The sequence below is a fragment of the Solanum verrucosum genome, unplaced genomic scaffold (assembly GCF_900185275.1).
Source record: "Solanum verrucosum unplaced genomic scaffold, falcon-dt-bn FXZP01000253.1, whole genome shotgun sequence".
Taxonomy (NCBI): Eukaryota; Viridiplantae; Streptophyta; class Magnoliopsida; order Solanales; family Solanaceae; genus Solanum; species Solanum verrucosum.
In genome coordinates, this window is record NW_026019984.1 from 4,211,917 (window position 1) to 4,232,854 (window position 20,938).

Here is a 20,938-nt window from a genome sequence, read left to right on the forward strand (position 1 = left end):
TCGAGAATTGAGTTAGGGGAGAGATCAAGAGTCGAGGTCCGATCTTGGGTCTCGAGTTAGGATCGAAGTCAAGAATCAAGTCCTAGGTTGAGGTTGAGAGTCGGATCGATCAAGTCAAGTTTAGGGGTGAAGGTTAGGAGTCTAGTTTGGGAGTTTGGTTTTGGGTTGGGGTTGAAAGTCAAGTCTTGGGTCAGTGTCTTGATCAGTCGGGTCTCGATTCAAGATTGGATCTTGGGTTGAGATCAAGAGTCGAGGCTCAAGGTCGAGAGTTGGTTTCGGGAGAGGGTCGAGAGTCGGGTCCTGATTGGGGGCGATATTTAGGTTTCGGGTCAGGGTCGCGATCGACAGTCTAGTTCTGGGTCTTTGCCAAAGTCAGGAATCGAGGTCGTGACTTGAATCTCGACCTAACTTGGGAGTTGGGACCTGGCCCTCAAACCCAACTTGAGCATGAGACCCTCACTCGATCTTAACTTGGGATCAAACATTAACCCAAGACTCAATTTCTGACCTAGGATTTGACTTGAGATCCAATTCCGACCCTAGATCCAATCTTGACCCGACTTCTTACTTAATCTTCTACTTTAGACCCTGACCCTAACTCTCAACCCTTGCCCCTACCCCAGATCTTACTCTCGACCTAGACCCCAATTTTTTATTATTGTATTTTTAGATCTGGTGTTACAGTAATTTTTTCGATTTATATCTAAATGCTCTTGGGATAACATCGTCTTCTTACTTACCAAACACACGAGAAGGCAAGTAAGAAAATCACTTATTTTTCAAGAAAACATTTTCCTTCCTACCAAACCCACCCCGAGTAATATCTTATTTTCTTAATAATATTTTTAAGGTATTTATATTTTGAGTTTTGACACTTTTATTTCGTAAAACTTTATTTTATTTTTAGTTTAGTTAAAATGAAAAAGCAGAAGAAAGAGGAAAAAGAAACCTATAATGTTTTGGACATGTATAGATGAGAGGTACATATTCTAGATCTTTCCACATGTGACTCTATCACATCAACTCTCTACCACTTTCATCTCTTTGCATCATCAATTTACGTACTCTAAAAATAGTATCTCATTTTATCCTTAATAATAATAATTATTATTATTTTGTCAAAAACCTCATTGACTACTCAATTTTCCCCTTTTTTTCTACCCAAAATTCTAGGGCTTGTGTCTATTACCAATCACTAATCACTCCTCACTTCTCTCCTCTCTCATTCCTCCTACGTGCAGGTAAGTTTCTTGAATTGGGTATTTCTTATTTTCTTCAAATTATCATGATTTCAGCTTTTTCACGAAATGGGTATTGGATTTTCTTCAAAAAAGATACAATCTTTATGTGTTTCTGTTGAAATCCATGTTTTATCTTTGTTGTTGTTGTTCTTGAAAATAGGGCAACTCTTATTTCTTGAAAAGTTACAATCTTTATGTGTTTTTGATATGATGTTGTTTCTGTATTCCCTCTTTGATTAAATGGGTATTTCTGAATTCTTGAAAAAGGCGATATCTTTATGTATTTGATTATGGGATTGGTGTCAGAAGTTGTGGGTTTGGGTTTGGGTTTTTCTAATCCACTTGTGCTCATGCTCTGTTGGGGATATTGGGTGTTTCAATCTTGAATTACTATAGTTGGAATAAAGAATAATTATAATATCTCTTTGATAGATATTGTGCATGAAGAAGCTCTATATGAAAGCTTCTACGAGGGCACAAATTTTCGTTTGATTAGTTTCTTTTATTATTGAGTGTAGACAATTCTTGAATTTTGAGATGAGGTTGAGAGGATGTGTGATTTGTTGTGACAAGTTGAGACATGTGATTGGGGTTACTAATTCTTTACTAGTTGCAAGCAGTGTTGTCAAAAGCAAAAAGCATAGAAAGTGGCAAAAGCTCGTTGGGGTTTAATTGCAATTAAAGAGTGTTTAATAAAGATATGGGCAATGAATTTTTTTTTTCCATAAACGCACAAGCACGAACATGTAATGCAAGAAAAAGTAACTAAATAAGTGAAATATGTCAAATAAAGCATGTAAAGTAAGTTCAAAACTATTACTTTGACAATTTATGTTACTTTGACAATTTATGTTACTTTGCCAAGATATAGATTGTCTAGTACCACTATTTTCTAGGTAGGGTTTGCTGATGATGAGGCACACCTTAGTGAATCGAACCTGCACTAAAAAGTGCTGCTCAAGTGAGATGAGTGCCCAGTTTGATATTCACGTACCTTCAAGGTCTAAACGCTCCTCAAATGAACCTCTTAACAATATTGTCTTTGGAGCTGAGGTGGGGTTTGCCGGGAGGACCGGCAATTTTATTTTTTATTTTCCCTTGGGTGAATTTTCCAGGATTAAGGTATCTGAGAGAGTCATTGAAATGAGATGAAAACTATGGAGACGTTTCAAGTCTCAACAGAGACAAGAGACCAAACATGCCAGGTGACTTTTTCTTATTTACCTAAGTCTTGGTGGTGGGTAGGTTTTACTTAGTAGCTACATTGGTGGAAGGTAGTAAGTACTCGTGTAATAGTCGATGTGTGAGCAAGTGGTACCAACACCACTAGTTCAAAAAATAAGAACCATAGTCAAGATAAAATGATGTCTTTTTCCTTCTATTGTCAATCGTGTGAAGTCTGCCAAGATTCCTCGTAGTTCTAGTAATTTACATACCTAATTTACAGTAGATTTGAAAAGGTCAGAGTGTTCTCTTCAAGTGAAAATGAAGGCCATGATTGTTAAACGCTAGTCAGTGAATCCCATGTATCCTCCATTTAAGTGTCGATTTAGAAGACATCTGCATGTGTGGTTTTCAGTAGCTAGAACTGCATAATGCATATGGAGGTGGTCCTCCCTGAACTGGTTACTTGTCTTTGCAATTAGGATACTCGTATTGTGGAACTCTCTGAGTAAAACTACAGCAGTATGCCATCAAATTCCAAAAGCACAAATCGGGAGGAAACCAATGCATATAATGTTCCACGTTCCACTGTATATCCTGAACCTTGGTGGAATAGTGCTGTTTATAATCCTGTTTCCCCTGGGTTGATGCGGGAAAATGCATCAGATTCATCATCATTGGAACAATCTGTGGATGGCCAATCACAGTCTGATGGTGGAATCAATGAGGAAGATGATGATGCTCCTGAAAAATCGCAAAGTATCGTAGCTTTGCATGCAGGTACATCTTCAATTTTTAGTGTTGCTAATGATAAAATAATCATGATCATTGATAGAGAGACACAGTCTGGCTTTTTTACCTTTTGTGAGAAGTACCAAGTAATAGTCCTTTGTTGTCTGCCCAAATTGTATTTGCTTAATCCATTTTTTGAAGAGCAATCTCATTGATAGTACTATACATGTTAAATATGTTGGTGCACATGACAAGCATTTCACTGACCTTTTAACTTTTTTGAAAACATTTTTTTTTTGCTAACTGCATCTAGTAAAATATGCTATTGATCTTATTATTACTTTGGTATCACATGGTTTCCAGGTAAGGGAAGTGCCTGAAAATACACTTCCTTGTGGAGTCTTTATGTCTTTTTTCTTAGTGATTTATAGCACAAGCAATCAAATAGAAGTTGGTTAAAAGATTAAACTCTCCCATAGGAAAACCTATGTTGCTTGGTTGCAAGCAATTGATATGGGTGAAGATATAGAATCGGATTTGTCATTATAGTATTTGAGGGTGATGGTATGGGTACAAGCACCGGGAAACCATTAATAAATGTGTGAGCATAATATAATATAATATAATATAATATAATAAAATATGTAACAAATAATAATTTGTTTTCTTGATGATTGGTGTTCGGGCCAGCTTTCACACACCAGTTACTCATGACCGTAAATTCATTAATTGTGTAAACCATCCTCTGTTGCATGGAGTCTTCAATTTTCTTTGGCGACCAGTATCATGTTGACACAGTACATCTAGGGAATTTCGTAGTAGATTCAATCAACATTCAGTGGGGGTTCATTGATCAATGAAGGTGAAACAGAGAATGAGAAGAAGAAGAAGAAGAAGAAGATGAGGCAGACAAAGCAGAACACAAAGAAGGAAAAAGGAGAAGATGGGTACCTGATTTATAGAAACTATCACATATTATGAAGAACAAAAACCATTTTTTTCTGCTTCCATCAAGCAAACATAGATTTATGAAGCTACTCTTTTTGAATTTAGACAGAGTTCTGTAGGTTGGCAGGAAGTTTGAAGAAACCGAGTAGGGAGACTAGCATTTCCTTGCTTTTTCCTGGTGGGAGTAACGAATAACTGTGAAGGGTGGATGTTAGGGGTTTCTTGCTAGTTGCAGATGGATTGAGCATCTAAAATGTGATGGAACACCTTATTTATTTGATAGGGTCATAAGTAAGTGTAAGCCACATGTAGAGTTCCTTTTTTGTTATAGCAAGATCTAGAAGAACAAAAGAATCTGCCAGTTTTTTACCACAACTTAAAACTAAAGCTTATTTGACATACTAATAAAAATGTGTGAGCAAAATAAAAATAAAAATTGAAAACTGATTTAGTGTGGCCCTTTGGATCCCCTCCAGTATAAATGGGTTTTAACAAAAAAATAATTGAAAACTGGGTTACTATAGCCCCTTGGATCCCCTCCGGTAATGATCAATGGAGTCTTTGATTTAGGACCCGTGTCTATCTATAAATTATAGGCTTACGTTGCAATTCCATATTCCACCGTCATCAATTTCCGAATCCTGTTTTTCTTTTACTAAATATGCCATTCCGTCTCTCTAAAAGTGCAGGTTTTACTGCAATTCCAGTACCATTGCTTACCTCCAATTTCTATTTATATTATTTCGCTGCGATTTCAGAAAAGTTTTGTTCTTTCTTCCCTAGAATTTCACTGCCCTAAACCCATTTGCAACTGATTCCTCTTTCTTATCATACCAGCTTCAACTTCATTGCGCAAAAGCAATTTTTGTATGTATGTGGATAGTGAGATGCTAAGGATTTGGTTTGATCTTTCATCTATTTTATAGATGTTTTTTTTTTTTGAAATTGAAAAAAAAAAGCTTTGGAAGGTGAGGTAGCCTCTGCGGCTCTGCCACTGAAACCAAATTCCGGCAGCCAGATATAGTGAGACTCCGTCGTTATGTTCATTGGGAAAACTTAAGACTAGAAGAGAATTGTACATGAAGATGAACGTAAATTAATGTTGGGAAGTGGGTGATAATGAGAGAGAATAAAAAAGAGGATTACAATCCAAACCTTTAATTTGTAGACCGAAAAATGTTATTAATCAAAGACTGCATTGATCTTTATTGGAGGGGATCCCAACCATATAACTTGTTTTTTTATTATGCATATATAATATTGTATGTCTATACCATATTTACACATTTTTCATGCTGTACTGAAACTCCTATCAATGTTACTGAATCCTAAAATTTCTGAGATGAAGAAAAAAATACACCCTGCATCTTAAAGTTCAAACTTGTAGAGAAAGGTTACTTTTTATCCACTTACATTAGGTGCGCAACTAATTCCTTAATGTATGGATTATGTGACTGGTACTAATGAGATCTATTTTCAAGATCAGATGGGAGTTATGGGAAAGCGGATCAGAATTTTCAGCCAGCTGCTCCAGCCATACCTCCAAGACTTGATGGAAGCCTAGCACAGCCCCAGCAGCTTGAACTTGTTGGGCACTCTATTGTATGTTTGACCATTTTTATGGGTTTTGAGATCTGTTACAATTATCATTTTTGGTGAGTTACTTCATTGATAAATGTCTTATGACTCATGTGGAAGTGATTCTGTTTGATTGGCTACCAGGCTTGTGCTCCAAACCCATATGTTGATCCATACTATGGCGGGATGATGACAGCCTTTGGCCAGCCTTTGGTATACACGTATTTAAATATTTTAAGTCAAATTTTCATTCTTTGATTTGTGTATTATAATTGTGAGAAATATATGAGAAAAATATTATTGAATTGTGTATCTAAATAGTTACATTGAGACCCTATTTATAGACACTACATTGAAATCCTTTTCCAACTAGGATTCCTATTCTTATTCCTATTCCTATTCCTATTCTAAGTAGGAAATACTTATTTCTATTCTAACACTCCCCCTCAAGCTGGTGCATACAAATCATAAGTACCTAGCTTGTTACAGATGTAATTAATACGAGGACATGTGAGGGACTTGGGTGAAGATATCTGCAAGCTGATCATTTGACTTCACAAATTTCGTAACAATATCTCCCAAGAGTATCTTTTCTCTGACAAAGTGACAATCAATCTCAATGTGCTTAGTCCTTTCATGAAATACTGGATTTGATGCGATATGAAGAGCCGCTTGATTATCACACACAAGTTCCATCTGATCAATTTTGCCAAATTTTAGTTCTCCCAGCAACTGTTTGATCCAAACTAGCTCATAAGTTGTTGTCGCCATTGCTTGATATTCTTATTCTGCACTGGATCAAGCAACTACATTATGTTTCTTACTCTTCCACGACACCAAATTACCTCCTACTAAAACACAATATCCGGATGTCGAACGTCTGTCAGAGGGTGATCCTGCCCAATCAGCGTCTGTATATCCAATGATATGCTCATGGACTTGATCCTCAAAGAGTAGTCCTTTACCGGGAGCTGACTTTATATATCGCAGAATACGAACAATTGTTTCCCAATGACTATCACAAGGGGAAGTCATAAACTACAACACTCACAGGAAAAGAGATGTCAGGTCTAGTCACTGTGAGATAATTCAACTTTCCAACAAGCCGTCTATACCTTTCAGGATTACTAAGTGGCTCCCCCTGTCCTGGAAGGAGTTTAACATTCGGATACATAGGAGTGTCAATAGGTCTACATCCCATCATTCCTGTCTCCTCAAGAAATGTCTAAGGCATACTTGCGTTGAGAAATAACAATACCTGATCTAGACTGAGCAACCTCAATACCTAGAAAATACTTCAATCTGCCAAGGTCTTTAGTCTGGAAGTGCTTAAAGAGATGTTGCTTCAAATCGGTGATACTATCTTGATCATTACCGGTGATAACAATATCATCAACGCAAACAACCAAATAGATACATCGACTTGGTGCAGAATGCTGATAAAACACAGAGTGATCAGCTCCACTACGAGTCATGCCAAACTCCTGAATTACTGTGCTAAACTTCCCAAACCAAGCTTGAGGAGATTGTTTCAGACCATAGAGTGACCTACGCAATCGACATACAAGGCTGCTAGACTCCCCCTGAGCAACAAAACCAGGTGATTGCTCCATATAGACTTTTTCCTCAAGATCACCATGCAGAAAAGCATTCTTAATGTCCAACTGATGAAGAGGCCAATGACGAACGACAGCCATAGATAGAAAAAGACGAACAAATGCTATTTTAGCCACAGGAGCGAAAGTGTCACTATAATCTAGCCCAAATATCTGAGTATACCCTTTAGCAACAAGGCGAGCCTTAAGTCGATCAACCTGACCGTCTGGACCAATTTTGACTGCATAAACCCAACGACAACCAACAGTAGATTTACCTGCAGGAAGGGAGACCAGCTCCCAAGTACCACTCTTATGTAAAGCAGACATCTCATCAACCATAGCATGCCTCCATCCAGAATGAGAAAGTGCTTCACCTCTAGTCTTAGGAATGAAAATAGAGGACAAATATGACACAAATGCATAATGGGGTGATGATAGACGATGATAACTTAAGAAGGTATAATGTGGGCTAGTATTTCGAGTGGATCGTATACCTTTTTGAAGTGCAAGCGGTTGGCTAGGAAGAGGCAAGTCCGCAGTAGGAGCAGGGTCCGGCGCATGACATGAATCATCTAGGACTAGGGTTGGACGTGGACGGCGATGATAAGTTAGTAGTGGTGGCACTACAACTGGAGATGTAGAAGTAGCCGTAGATTCCTCAAAGGTTGGCACAGGTAAAACCTGAGGTATGGGTAAGACCATGATACATCAGGATGATCAGAAGATGTATAGTAAGGCTGAGACTCAAAAAATGTAACATCAGCTGACATAAGGTATCGATGAAGATCATGTGAATAACAACGATACCCTTTTTGGACTCGAGAGTAACCAAGAAAGACACATTTGAGGGCACGGGGAGCTAATTTTTCTTTTCCTGGGGCTAAGTTATGAACAAAGCATGTGCTCCCAAAGACACGATGAGGGATAAGATAGAGATGTGACTGAGGAAACAGTATGGAATGTGGAACCTGATTCTGAATAGAAGAAGAGGGCATTCTATTTATCAAATAACAAAACGTAAGAACTGCATCTCCCCAAAAACGCAGCGGAACATTGGATTCAAGGAGAAGAGTACGAGCGGTCTTAATAAGATGCCGATTTTTTTCTTTCAGCTACACCGTTTTGTCGAGGGGTGTATGGGCAAGTAGTCTGGTGAATAATGCCTTGGTGAGTCATAAACTCCTGAAATTGGGAGGATAAGTATTCTAAGGCATTATCACTATGAAAAGTACGAATAGAAACACCAAACTGATTTTGTATTTCAGCAAAGAAACTTTTGAAAATAGAAAATAACTCAGAACGATCTTTCATTAAGAAAACCCAAGTACATTTTGAATAATCATCAATGAAACTAACAAAATAACGAAATCCTAAGATGGAACTGACTCTACTAGGACCCCAAATATCAGAATGAACTAATGGAAAAATAGACTCTGAACGACCCTCAGTACTACGAGAAAACGTAGCACGAGTGTGTTTCCCAAGTTGACACGACTCACAATCTAATGTGGATAAACTAGACAAACTAGGCACCATCTTTTGCAGTTTGGATAGACTCAGATGTCCCAAACGTTTGTGAATTAGATCTGGGGAATCTGTAACGGAGCATGCTGTTAAGGAATTTGAAGAGGTAAGATAGTAAAGGCCTTGTGATTCATGTCCTGTTCCAATCATCTGTCCCGTACTGCGGTCCTGCATGAGAAAAAAATCATCGAAAAAAGTTATGCTACAATGTAGGGCTTTCGTCAAACGACTAACAAATGCTAGATTAAAAGGAGAACCAGGGACATAAAGAACAGAGTCTAGGGTGACAGAAGATAGGGGTTTGGCTTTTCCAACCCCTTGGTCTTATTTGGATCCCATTGGCTAAAGTAATAGCTGGAAGAGATTGTGAATAAACAATATCGGATAAAAGTGATTTATTACCAGTGATATGATCATAAGGCCCAGAGTCCATGACCCATGTTCCAAGAGTACTAGATTGCGACACACAAGCAAAAGAATTACCTTTTTGCTTACCCGCAACAGACACATCAGGTTGTGCAACCGAAACTACTTGTGGAGACGTTTGCTTATTTGCATGATACTGAAGGAACTCATCATATTTTGTCTGAGCAATATGAGCATTATTGGATGGTTGATTAGGTTGAGCACCATATGCTACTGGTGGAGATGTCTGTTTACTTGCGCGATTTCGAAGGAACTCATGATATTCCTTTAGAACAATAGGATCATAACTGGGTGGTGGACCATGCAAAATATAACATATGTCACGAGTGTGTCCAGGCTTATGACAATGACTACACTTGGATCGAGGTTTCCCAAAACGCCCTCCCCCTCGCCGATTCTCCATAGACTGATATGTACGCTTTTCAAAGGTTTGAGATGCGAGAATAGAGGAGTCAACAGTGGGTGATGAAACTATTTTGTGACAGGGAGGTGCCGCAAGACGAAGGAGACGAGAGAATAATTCATCGATTGTAGGAACTGTAGGGCTAGCTAAAATCCGATCACGTACAAAATCATGATCAGGAGGAAGTCCAGCAAGAGTAAGAACTAGAAACAATGTTTGTCTGTGTGCTTGTTGTTTTTCAACATTCGTAATAACTGGCATCAACGTGTCAAATTCCTCCATGACTGCCTGTACCTGCCCCAAGTAAGTAGACATCGAATTCTTGTTTCTTTAAGTTGGTCAATCGAGATATCACATCATAGAATCGAGATATGCCATTAGTGTATAAAGCACGAGCCTTTTCCCAAACTGTATAACACGTCTGGAATGGGCAAAACAAGGGCATCAACTTGGAATCAATAGAACGCCATAGGAGACTACATAATTGAGCATCTACTTTCTCCCATTGTGCTTTGGCTTTTGCATCTTCCTCACTAGTCTTTGCCTTTACATCTACCACATAAGTCTTGTTCGTTAAGTGATCTTGGACACCTTGACCCTTGCACCACAACTCAACCGAGGAAGCCCAATATAAATAGTTTGAACTTCCCAATAAAAGTTCTGAAGTGATTATAGGGCTAGAACTTCCAATCCCCATATTTTTTGAACCAAAAACATCACACCCAAAAGACATTATGCTAAATTTGTCTTGGAAACAACGAAAAAAACTTGATTATTGAGATCTAATTGTCGGAAAATTCAAATCTCGAAGAATAATCGCTGGAAATAGCCGGAACCCTAATTCCGGTGATCGGATCTGGTCAAAAACAGTATGGGCCTGGTCGGAATGGCAGGATGACCCCAACTGTGAAAAAATTTCTCAAAAAATATGATCAGAAAAGCCCTCACGCGCCGGCGCGTGAGACAGATCTTGCCAGAAACTACCACCTCCTATCGGCGCGTGGGGTGATGTTTTTCGATGGCTCTGGCTGGGGTTTGGTCCTCTCTTGAGCCTCTACTAGCTTCTTGCCACTTAAGTGATGCTTTAGAAACACTCACCTTCTTGACACTACTTGCTTCCAGGAGCTTGTAATATATTTTGAAGTATATTACTTTCACCATTATTGTTCAGGAAGACTGGGATGACCTATTTCTTCTGGAAGTTTTTTGGTCCAAAGTTGTATATCACCTTAATGGTGCTACGGATGCACAATTCCAGCACAATTATTGGATATTGCGGACACCGTCATTTGAGTGGCTTCAATTAAAGTTCCAACCAGAGCAATTGAGATAGATTTACCCAAGTTCAATATCATAATATAAGAAATCTAAGAATTTCTAGTGGCATTAGCTGCCGGAAATGGTTTAATAATGGGAGCTTGTGCTATTGGGCAGAAGGGGAATCTAAAAAAGAAGAGAGTAAAAAGGGAGTTTGGATCTCTTGGTTTTTGGGTGGGAAGGTTTTGATACCATATTTAAGTCAACAACTTGGTCAACTATAATCTATATAGTACTTCTTTACAGGACCACAGTTCATCCTAATTAATAGACGTGAAATTTCATATGAAAATCATTGTTATAAAAGGCCCCCTCTCGTTTTCAGTATAGAAACCTGAATCTCATTGGAACTAGATGCCTCTAGCTTGATCTTTGCTTCATGAATGACTCTACTCCTATGACATGTTACAATTGAGAATCCCTTGTGAAACAATTGGTCCATATTAAGCATTCTGTACAAAAAAGCTCTAGTGTGCATTGTGACCTGTTTTTACATTGCTCAACATATTGAGGCTCGCAAAATGAATTCTCCAGTAGTCCTTCTGCTCCATGTTTATTAAAAGAACAAAATAGAACATATAAAAACAACTGAAACATGATATGGAAAGATATCATGATGTCAGTTGTGCTAAGGTATTATCTGGTTGGTGGGGAAACTCAACATGCTCATTAGCCAGATTATTTAGTCTTAGCTCTAATCTACGGTGAGATTTTCTTTAGAAGTCCTTACCAGCTGTTGCACTATTCAGGTTCCTCCTCATGTACTTGATATGCACTATGCAAGGATGCCCTTGCCACAAGAAATGGCTCAAGAGCCAGTTTATGTAAATGCTAAGCAGTATCGAAGAATCCTGCAGCGAAGACAGTCACGTGCTAAAGCAGAACTTGAAAAGAAGCAGATAAAGGGTAGAAAGGTTAGTTTGTGCCCTCTCATGGGGTCACTCTTTCAATCTTCTTCTCCTCATTGTCCGTAATTCGTTTGCCACCTTTTTACGAGAACTTACTACATGAAATCAGTCTTCTGGAGATATATGGAACTTTGGCCAAGTGCTTGTACCTATTCCAATTGGTGCTGAGGCAGATTTAACTTATGCCTGAATGGATTTCCATATTATCTGACTGGTTGGGCAGTGGGCATGTAAGGGAACTCTGCATTATGAAGTTTATATTTTAGCAGAGGGGGGTGTAAGAACTGATGATTTTCTCTACTTCAAGCAAAATAAATAGTGTATAGCAGTTAGTGCCCCTTAATCCAACCCACTACACCTTATTGCACTGTTTTTTTAAAATAATAATATAAAATCTGATATGCAATACTTTTGCTCACTATTGGCTGTCGTTCCCCTCCACTTTCTTATTCCAGCTCTTGCATGAGTTTTAGTTCATTGCAGGGAAGTCTTGTGCCATCAGTTTCGCACAAATACTTTTACTTGTATCCCTTGCTATAACTATCTGGAAGTCAGAAGACTGGGAGGAATGGAGGCACAACATTCAGGCTTGATATTTGTTATTTTAGTAGGTCCCTCATGTCGTATATAATGTGATGCCATTAGTAGTCATTTCTGAAGTTTGATGATCTGCTGTATTTTCAAAGTTTTTGACACACCCTCCTTTCCTTGTGTTACAGGCATATCTTCACGAGTCTCGACATCAGCATGCACTGAGGAGGGTAAGGGCCTCGGGAGGACGTTTTGCCAAAAAGACAGATGCTTCTAAGGGTACTGGTTCTGTGAGTTCATCGGGTTCTGAACCTTTGCAGTTCAATGCTGCTGATATTCAAAAGAGGCATGAAAATGGAAGGTTGGCCGAGTTTCAGCAGTCTTACTCAAATGGTAGCAGTTATGGCAATCAAAGTAGCTTTCAAGAATCGAAAGATGAGTACCAGTCTGCTGAAAGCAGGGAAGGAGGTTTTTCTGGCAAGTAATTGGAGATACGTTCATGTCTAAACTAGCTCTTGCACTGCAACAAGGCTCGAGTATGTACAAGAGAGTTTACAGGTATTGTTTCATTTCTTGGCTTTTAAAGCTGGGCGGCAATTCATTCTTGGCTTTTTACTTTAGTGTTAAAGGGAGCAATAGAGGCGACGAGCATAGCAGTGTTTCAGCATTTGCTTGGAGACTTGCATCTTCCCTTTTGTACAGAGATGGATGAACTTAGAACTAGGATTAGAAGTTGTTCAGTAAGTTTATGGTTGTCCGGTTACCGTAGTTTTAGTTTAGGAGACCATGTAAAGAGGTTATTAGTTTTGCATACTTGTCTTATTTCCTTTCCTAATGGTTGCATTAATTTCTGAGTTTGTGGTTTGTTTTGATGTGATTTGATATGTTATCAAAGATACAGTAGGATGAAATGACATATTTGAGGTTAAAGTGTGCAAATAGGTTCAGTTAGTCCATATGATAACAGTGAAGGTCAATGGTATTGTACAGAACTAAGAATACAGCTTTGAGCACATCCCGCTTCTTTCTCCTCCTTTCGTCTTCTAACCCAATGACCATAACATTGAGCCCCCGACGTGATATTAAGGTGTGCTCAAGCGCGTCCCTCTTTATGAATAATCGTTGAAGAGCTTGTAGGTCTCGAGCTTGGCTCCTTGTGAAAGGTCTTAATGCAACTTGGTTTGCATCATTAGGGTCAAGTTGGACTACAACCTATTATTTTATCTTGTTTTGATCAAGTCCATCTTGATCCAAATGAACTTTGGACAAGGTTTGGGCATTAATTCATTTATTTGTTCAACCCATCTTAACCCGTCAAGTAGGGATGGCAATGGGGCGGGGCAGTGTGGGTTAAAGCCTTAGTTTTTTTTAAAATTATGTGGGTACGGGCTCCTCCCCTGTGTTCTACTGGGAAAAAACATACCACACCCGGTGCGGGTAAGTTTTATCCTTTCTACTGCTTTTTATTAAATATCTGTAGTATTACTAGCTACCTTATTAACTGTATATTAAAGATCTTTTTAAGCCAAAAAAAAAGGTACAAAACTTAAGAGCCTGTTTGTTAGTTGATTGAAAGTATCCATCAAGTGATCAAGGGTGTGTTCAGCAATATTCTATAATTTTTTTCATGTTCAGTTGGTCATAAATTTTGAAAAATTACCTTATTAGTCGAAGTAGAGAAAAGAAATTTCATAAATAGTATTCCACGTTGATTGTATCCTTTAACCCTCTAACCTTCCAACACACCTCTTCTTCGCCACTCCCATAACTGTCATCCTCATCATCCCACACCCTACTACATCCCTTTTTTGTGCTGACCTAAAAAAAAAATAACGAATTTGAATACTTTTTTAGAAAATATTTTTCGATATTTTTTTTCATACCAAACACAAGCTGAATATCAAATGATGAATAACATTGGTATTTGAAATTGATTTTACAATTAAAGCATTTACGTGTTTGCAGACACATTTTTTGGAATCGATAATATTGTGGACAACTATTGTTTGACGGAGGGAGTGTTACTCCCTTTGTTTCTTTTTATATCGCCTTTTTTAGATTTCACTTGCATTAAGAAATTAAGTTGGTTTACAATTCTATTCTTATTTAATGTTTTTTTAACTTTTCAATAAATGATAAATAAATCATCTTTTATTTTTAATTTGTTTGTTGAGATTTCTTTTTCAAATTAGATTTTATAGAGTAATGCAATGGTAAGAGTAATTAATCTATGTGTGAACTAATTATAGTGAACATTATTTACTTATTAGTTTTTCTAGGTTGATCAAACACTATCTATTTTCAAGATTAATTAAATATCAAGGGTATAATATGAAGAATATTGTAACTTATGCATTGATTTTATAAAATGACAAGTATTATGGACCAACTATTTATAGTAAGGATGACATATAAAAAAGAACTGAGAGAGTATGTACCAACTATTTATAATAAGGATAACATATAAAAAGGAACCGCGGGAGTAATTTGTTTTGAAATGATATTTTCGAGGACAGTAAATGACTTGGTCAAACTGAAAGGGCTTCTAAAATAAAATTGGCTTTTAAGTTTTATTTTACACGGTTGCTAAGAAATCATTAATAGATTGATCAACTTTACTATTTTACCTTTTGTTCATATTAATTAGCCTCTTAAAAAGAAAATTTGGATTTTCAAAATCTATTTAAACTTTCAAAGCCATATTAATTGTAGGGATAAAATAAAACAAAATTACTCCTTCTGTTCAACAATAGTTGTCCACTATTGATTTGACACACTCCTTAAGACACAAAATGGTAATTTTTTTTTAATATACTATATTTATGTAAGTTTCTCATAAATAATAGGGGTCAGTGGCGTACACAATTTTTTTTGTAAGTGGTGTCGATATTTAATAATAAATAAATAAATGAATAATTGATATAACAACATTGTATTAATAAAAATTGTTTAAAGCATGTTAACAACTCTCCTCAATGACTTAATTTTAACTCTATAACTTATTATTGAGTCGAGTTTCATTTTGGACAAGTAATATTCCGCAAATTATATTCTAGTTCAACTGGTAAATTTTATCCTAACTTAACTAGGAATTGTGAAAGTTAGAGGTTCGAATTTCATCAATATCAATTTTTGTACAAAAATTTACTGGAACAAAATTTTACCCTTAATGAGGTTCGAACCCGGCTCCCGACTCCTTCCAGGGAATAATAGCGTTCCAGCCGCGCACCAAAACTAATAAGCTAAGGCAGCACAAAGTGTCATTTATTTGATTATTATTTTTTTCCAGATTTTTATATATATAATATTAAAAATTTTCAACGAAGCAGTGTCGCCCCTTGATATAGGGTGGGTCCGCCCATGATAGGGGTAATATTACTATATTATCTTTTGACTTTATTAAATTTAATGCTTTGAGAAATGTGTTAGATGATAAAATAGTAGTATTTAATAGCAATGGTAAAATACACACAAAAAATAAATTATCTCTAGATTTTTTAAATTGGACAAGTATTGTTAAACAACTATTTTTAGTATAGTGGACAATTATTATTGGACGGAGAAAATAATTAATTCTATCATAATTTAGTTAGTGATCAAATAATAATATTTCTAATAAGATTCCCATTTAATATGGGACGGAGAAAATACTAGTAGCAAGTGTTTTTGTTATTAACCAAATGCATATAAGCCTAGAAGGACCTTTCAAGATCTACAAATTTAGGGCAATGTCCGTTGTGTATTTATTTTCATTCAACTAGCAGCAACAATCTTTATCACACGTAAAACAGTTTCCCTTGTGCACAAGAATAATAACACACTCTTCTTTTCGAATTTTGAAATTCAAACAAATATTTTTTACTATTTATAATATAAACTGTGTACATATTGGAACTATCCTCTAAAGCAGACACTCCAATAATTACATGAAACTAATAATATCTATCTGGAAATTTGTTTAGGAAAAGTGAGTTTTTGGTCAACTTCAAACGGTCATAACTCCTAGCTCAGGATGATTTAGGTGTACTTCCAGATATGGTTGGAAATCTCTTGGAATGATCTTTCCAACGCCGCCGAGTTTGCGTGATTCCGAGTTCATATGAGTAAGTTAAGCCCTTTGGAAATTGGTCTGTTGGATTAAGGGAAGTCCAAATCCGGATTTTTGAAGGGTAGTTTGGTCTTTTCCTTACCCTTTTATTTTAATTCGTTTTTGGTAATTACTTAGGGGTCTAAACTGAACTTAGTCAGTTTACGCTTTTGGAAAAAAAGTTAGGGTTTTGAGAGAAGGGAAAAGAAGAGGAGAAAAGAGGAGAAAGGAGAAGAACGTTCAAGATTCGTCAAGATCGTCGAAGTTTAGCTTTTGGATTTCGTCGGGGGTGATCCCTACAAGGTATGTGAGATGACATAGCGCTGGGTTAATTCACCCACGCGCCAAATCATGATTTATTTCAGCGAATTTAAGTTATTGAAAGCTTAGAAATTGAGTTCTTGATGAGTTTGTTGAAGTTCCATTAAATTCTTGTTTCGTTGAATTTGTTGGAGAGATGTTTGATCCGAACCCGTGATTTTAGGTTCGATTGGAGTAGAATCTGATGTACTTTGAACATTTAATCGATTCTAAGTGTTTGGAAAAAGAACTCATGGAGTTTAGAGATGAAAAACGAAGAAGAAATTTCGTCGAACGAAATCTAGCAGTGGTGGCGCGTCGGGGAGCTGGTTCCCATAATTGGGAATTTTTGTTTCTCGTCGTGGAGCCGTCACGGAGTCTTTTGCCTCAAAAGTCATTTTCGAAACTAAATTTTAAAAGCTTCTCTGCGTCGCGGACCCACCCTCAAATATTGATTTTCGGTCTTTTCTCATGTTTAGCTATCTAAAATCATTCCTAAACATCATGAGATCTTTCTAATCACAAATCACAATCATTGAATCCATAATTCAATTCAAGGACCAGTTAGGAGTCAAGTCAAGAGTCAAGTTAAGAGAAGTTCATAAAGTTTTCCAAAAGTCTTTTGCAAACGTTTTAACTTTGTTTTAAGACTTAGTTTTGAGTTCAGTAAAGAGTAAAGTTGAAGTTCTTTTCTTCAAAAAGTATATGGGACTAAGTATACCCAAAGAGATTTAAAATGTTTTCACATTTAAATAAGAAACTGAGATTTCCAAAGAGCCTTCGGGCTAATTTTCAGAAAAGAGTAATCACTTTCTAAATGAAGCAAGAGGGGGAACTTTGATTTTCAAGATAGCCTTTGAACTAAGTTTTTGAGCACTAATCTCAAATCACAGAAAGAAGTATGTTTTAAACATAAAGAGCTAGTATCATATTTTGAGAGTAGTATTGAGCACCGATATAGGGACGAGCTTGAGTTCAGATAACTCACATCTCCATAAACCATGTAGCCACCATGGGTAGAAAAGGGACATACTTTTTAGATGAATCCTTTCCGAAAAAACTAGTGGATCCACTTAGTAGTTTAGGTCCTATACCCCTAGCAAGGTGTAGGATGCGCCGCTGGTAGCGTGAGAGAGATCCTTGTATCATCACAATAGCTCTTATGTGATGGTTGTCGGTTAGAGAAACTCCCACAATAGTACTTTGTATTTTTATATACATCAGTTTATTTGTATTTTTACATACATCTCAGAGTTATTTGTATCTTTGCATACACACAGTTGACATCATGTTTTAAACAGTTTTTCTTTATATTGCACTTGTTTTAAACTGCTTTATATTGAAATGAGTTCAGTTATGTTGAGTTGAGTTGAGCCAGTTAAGTTCTTCAGTTCCTTTCAGATTCTTTTCAAGCCTATGTTGTGTTTAACATTCCAACTCGCATACTCGTACATTCAATGTACTGATGCCAGTTGGCCTGTATCGCATTATGATCCAGACACAGGTAACTAGGATTGGTATTCAGCGCATCGTTGATCCAGTGAGCAGTTCAGAGTCTGTTGGTGAGTCTTTTTGCATTCCGGAGGATCCCTTTTGTTTACTTTCAGTATTAGATAGTTCATTAGGATGTCGTGGGCCTGTCCCGGCATCCATCTCAGTTGTTTTAGAGGTCTCATAGATAGTCAGTTAGATGTTAGTTCATTTGTCATCATTTTGTTATTGACTTATGCTCAGATTTTAGTTGCCATTTTGACTAAGTTAAATGTTTATTTTCAAAACATTATGAGTTTAGTTTGAGATAGTTAAGTTGTTTAGCATTTGAATTCCTTTCTTAATGTTTAGAGTCTTCCGCTGAGTAAGTAAGTCAAGCCAAGGGTTAGCTTGGGGCCAGCAGTGGTTTTCGAGTGCCAGCCATGTCCAAGGTATAGGCTCGGGGTGTGACACTTCGCTAGAAGAAGCTTCGACTTCATCTTCTTCTTTCGACTCATCAACAGCATCGACGTTGTCGTTGTAATGCCCAAAATGTCTCGACCAAGCTTGTTGATAAGTATTTCCAATAGTCCATAGATCAATATTGTCATTCAAAATTTCATCATCAATATGGTAAAGATCACTAAAAACAGAAAAAAAAATGGATCATGAGATTTGAGAGAGATGAATAGAATGTGCTTAGAAGAAATGATTTGAGGTTTGAAAGAGGCGAAAACAACGTACAACAAAATATGTTTAGAAACTTGAAAGAAGTGAAAAAAATGTGCAAGAAGAAAAACTTGTGAGCTCCCAAATCATTTTGGAAATGGGACTTTTTATGAAGAATGCATCATCATTTAGATTGTGAAACGTGTCACAATCAAACGCTAACATATGTTTATAGAGACTTCACTGGATTTTGACCAAAATAATAATTTGAGTATATTGATTTTAATTCAAAACTTTATAATGAGGAATACACGACTACACGTACAATACATTTATCGTTCTTTTTATATATTAACTAACTAATATTACTAGTACTATCAAACGATCTAGTCTCTCGTTGATCTTTTTTGCCTCTCACTCTATGAAAATGCACATCTATCCAGAACGTGCAAAGTAAAATAGCGGTAAAAATCCTAACTTGGCTCCTTTATTTTAGGATGTGAAATGAACTCAACTTGCGGAAGATTAGATGACACAAACAGAAACTGCAACAAGCATCAAGTTCAGTAATACAATACAATATTGGAGGAGTAAAAGTTGGAATTATGAATCCAGTTTTTTTTCCGTTAAAGCAATGAACCATGTCATAGATGCTTTTCACAAGAGTTACGACCCTTTGGTGATAAACAATTTGTGTTTAATCAATAAATTCAAAAAGCACTTCTAAGCAGCAGCAACAGTGTTTAGTCGAACTTTTAAAAAATGCTTCTAAGTATCCACACAAGGGTATGGCCTAGTAGTCAATGAAGTGGTTAAACACCATAAGGTCCCTTCTAGCCTTGGTAGATAGAGTTACATTGTATCTGTTGATGTTGAGGGTGTGTTTGGTATGAAGGAAAATGTTTTCCTAGAAAACAAGTTGATTTTTGACTTATTTTTTCATGTTTGGTTGGTGAGTAGAAAATATTTTCTGGAAAAGATTTTTAATGTTTGATTTATGAATGAAAAATATTTTTGAGAAATATCTTTTATTTTTACTAGAGTAGAAAATAAATTTTGAAATTGAAAATATTTTTAAAAACAAACTTAATTTTTTTTGGGGGTGGGGGAGGGTCGAGGGTAGGGGTGAAAAATTGAAATTTTGAAGTTGAAAATATTTTTTAAAAACAAACTTAATTTTTTTTGGGGGGTGGGGGGTGGGGGCTGGTAGGGGGTGGGTTGGGGGGGGCCGAGGGGGTGAAAAAATAAATTTTTGAAGTTGAAAATATATTTTGAAAACAAACTTAAAATTTTTTTTGGGGATGGTGGGGTGGGGGTGCTGGTAGGGGGTGGGTGAGGTGGGGGGCTGGGTAGGGGTGAAAAAAATGAAATTTTGAAATTGAAAATAATTTTGAAAAACAAACTTAAAATTATTTTTTGGGGGTGGTGGGGGGAGGGTGGGTGGGGGGTCGAGGGTAGGGGTGAAAAATTGAAATTTTGAAATTGAAAATATTTTTTAAAAACAAACTTAAATTTTTTTGGGGGGTGGGGGGGCTAGTAGGGGGACTGGGTAGGAGGTGGGTGGGGGGGGGGGTCAAGGGTAGGGTGAAAAAATGAAATTTTGAAGTTGAAAATATTTTTTAAAAACAAACTTAAATTATTTCTTTTTGGGGGGTGGGTGGGGGGACTAGTAGGGGGCTGGGGTGGGTGGGCGGGGGGTTGAGGGTAGGGTGAAAAAATGAAATTTTGAAGTTGAAAATATTTTTTAAAAACAAACTTAAATTATTTTTTTTGGGGGTAGGGGTGGCGAGTAGGGGGTGGGTGGGTGGGTTGGGGAGGGGGGGGGGTGGTCGAGTGTAGGGGTGAAAAAAATAAAATTTTGAAGTTGAAAATATTTTTTAAAAACAAACTAATTTTTTTTTTGGAGGGGGGGCGGGGTTGCCGGGGAGAGGGGTGGGTGATCAAGGATCAGGATGAAAAAATAAAAAAATTGAAGTTGAAAATATTTTTTAAAAACAAACTTAAAAACAATAAAAAAAAAACTGATGGGGGGAGGGTAGTGG

At 37.0% G+C, this 20,938-nt stretch overlaps 1 protein-coding gene across 1 annotated transcript; it reads left to right on the forward strand.

Moving 5' to 3' along the window:
* The first annotated feature begins 1,132 nt into the window (after positions 1-1,132).
* On the forward strand, positions 1,133-13,328 carry LOC125818018 (nuclear transcription factor Y subunit A-1-like). The gene is made up of 6 exons (XM_049497523.1): positions 1,133-1,241; positions 2,888-3,185; positions 5,572-5,687; positions 5,808-5,876; positions 11,681-11,845; positions 12,559-13,328. Exons 2-6 carry the CDS (start codon positions 2,930-2,932, stop codon positions 12,853-12,855), a joined length of 903 nt encoding a protein of 300 aa, XP_049353480.1. The 5' UTR covers positions 1,133-1,241; positions 2,888-2,929; the 3' UTR covers positions 12,856-13,328.
* The last annotated feature ends 7,610 nt before the right edge of the window (positions 13,329-20,938 follow it).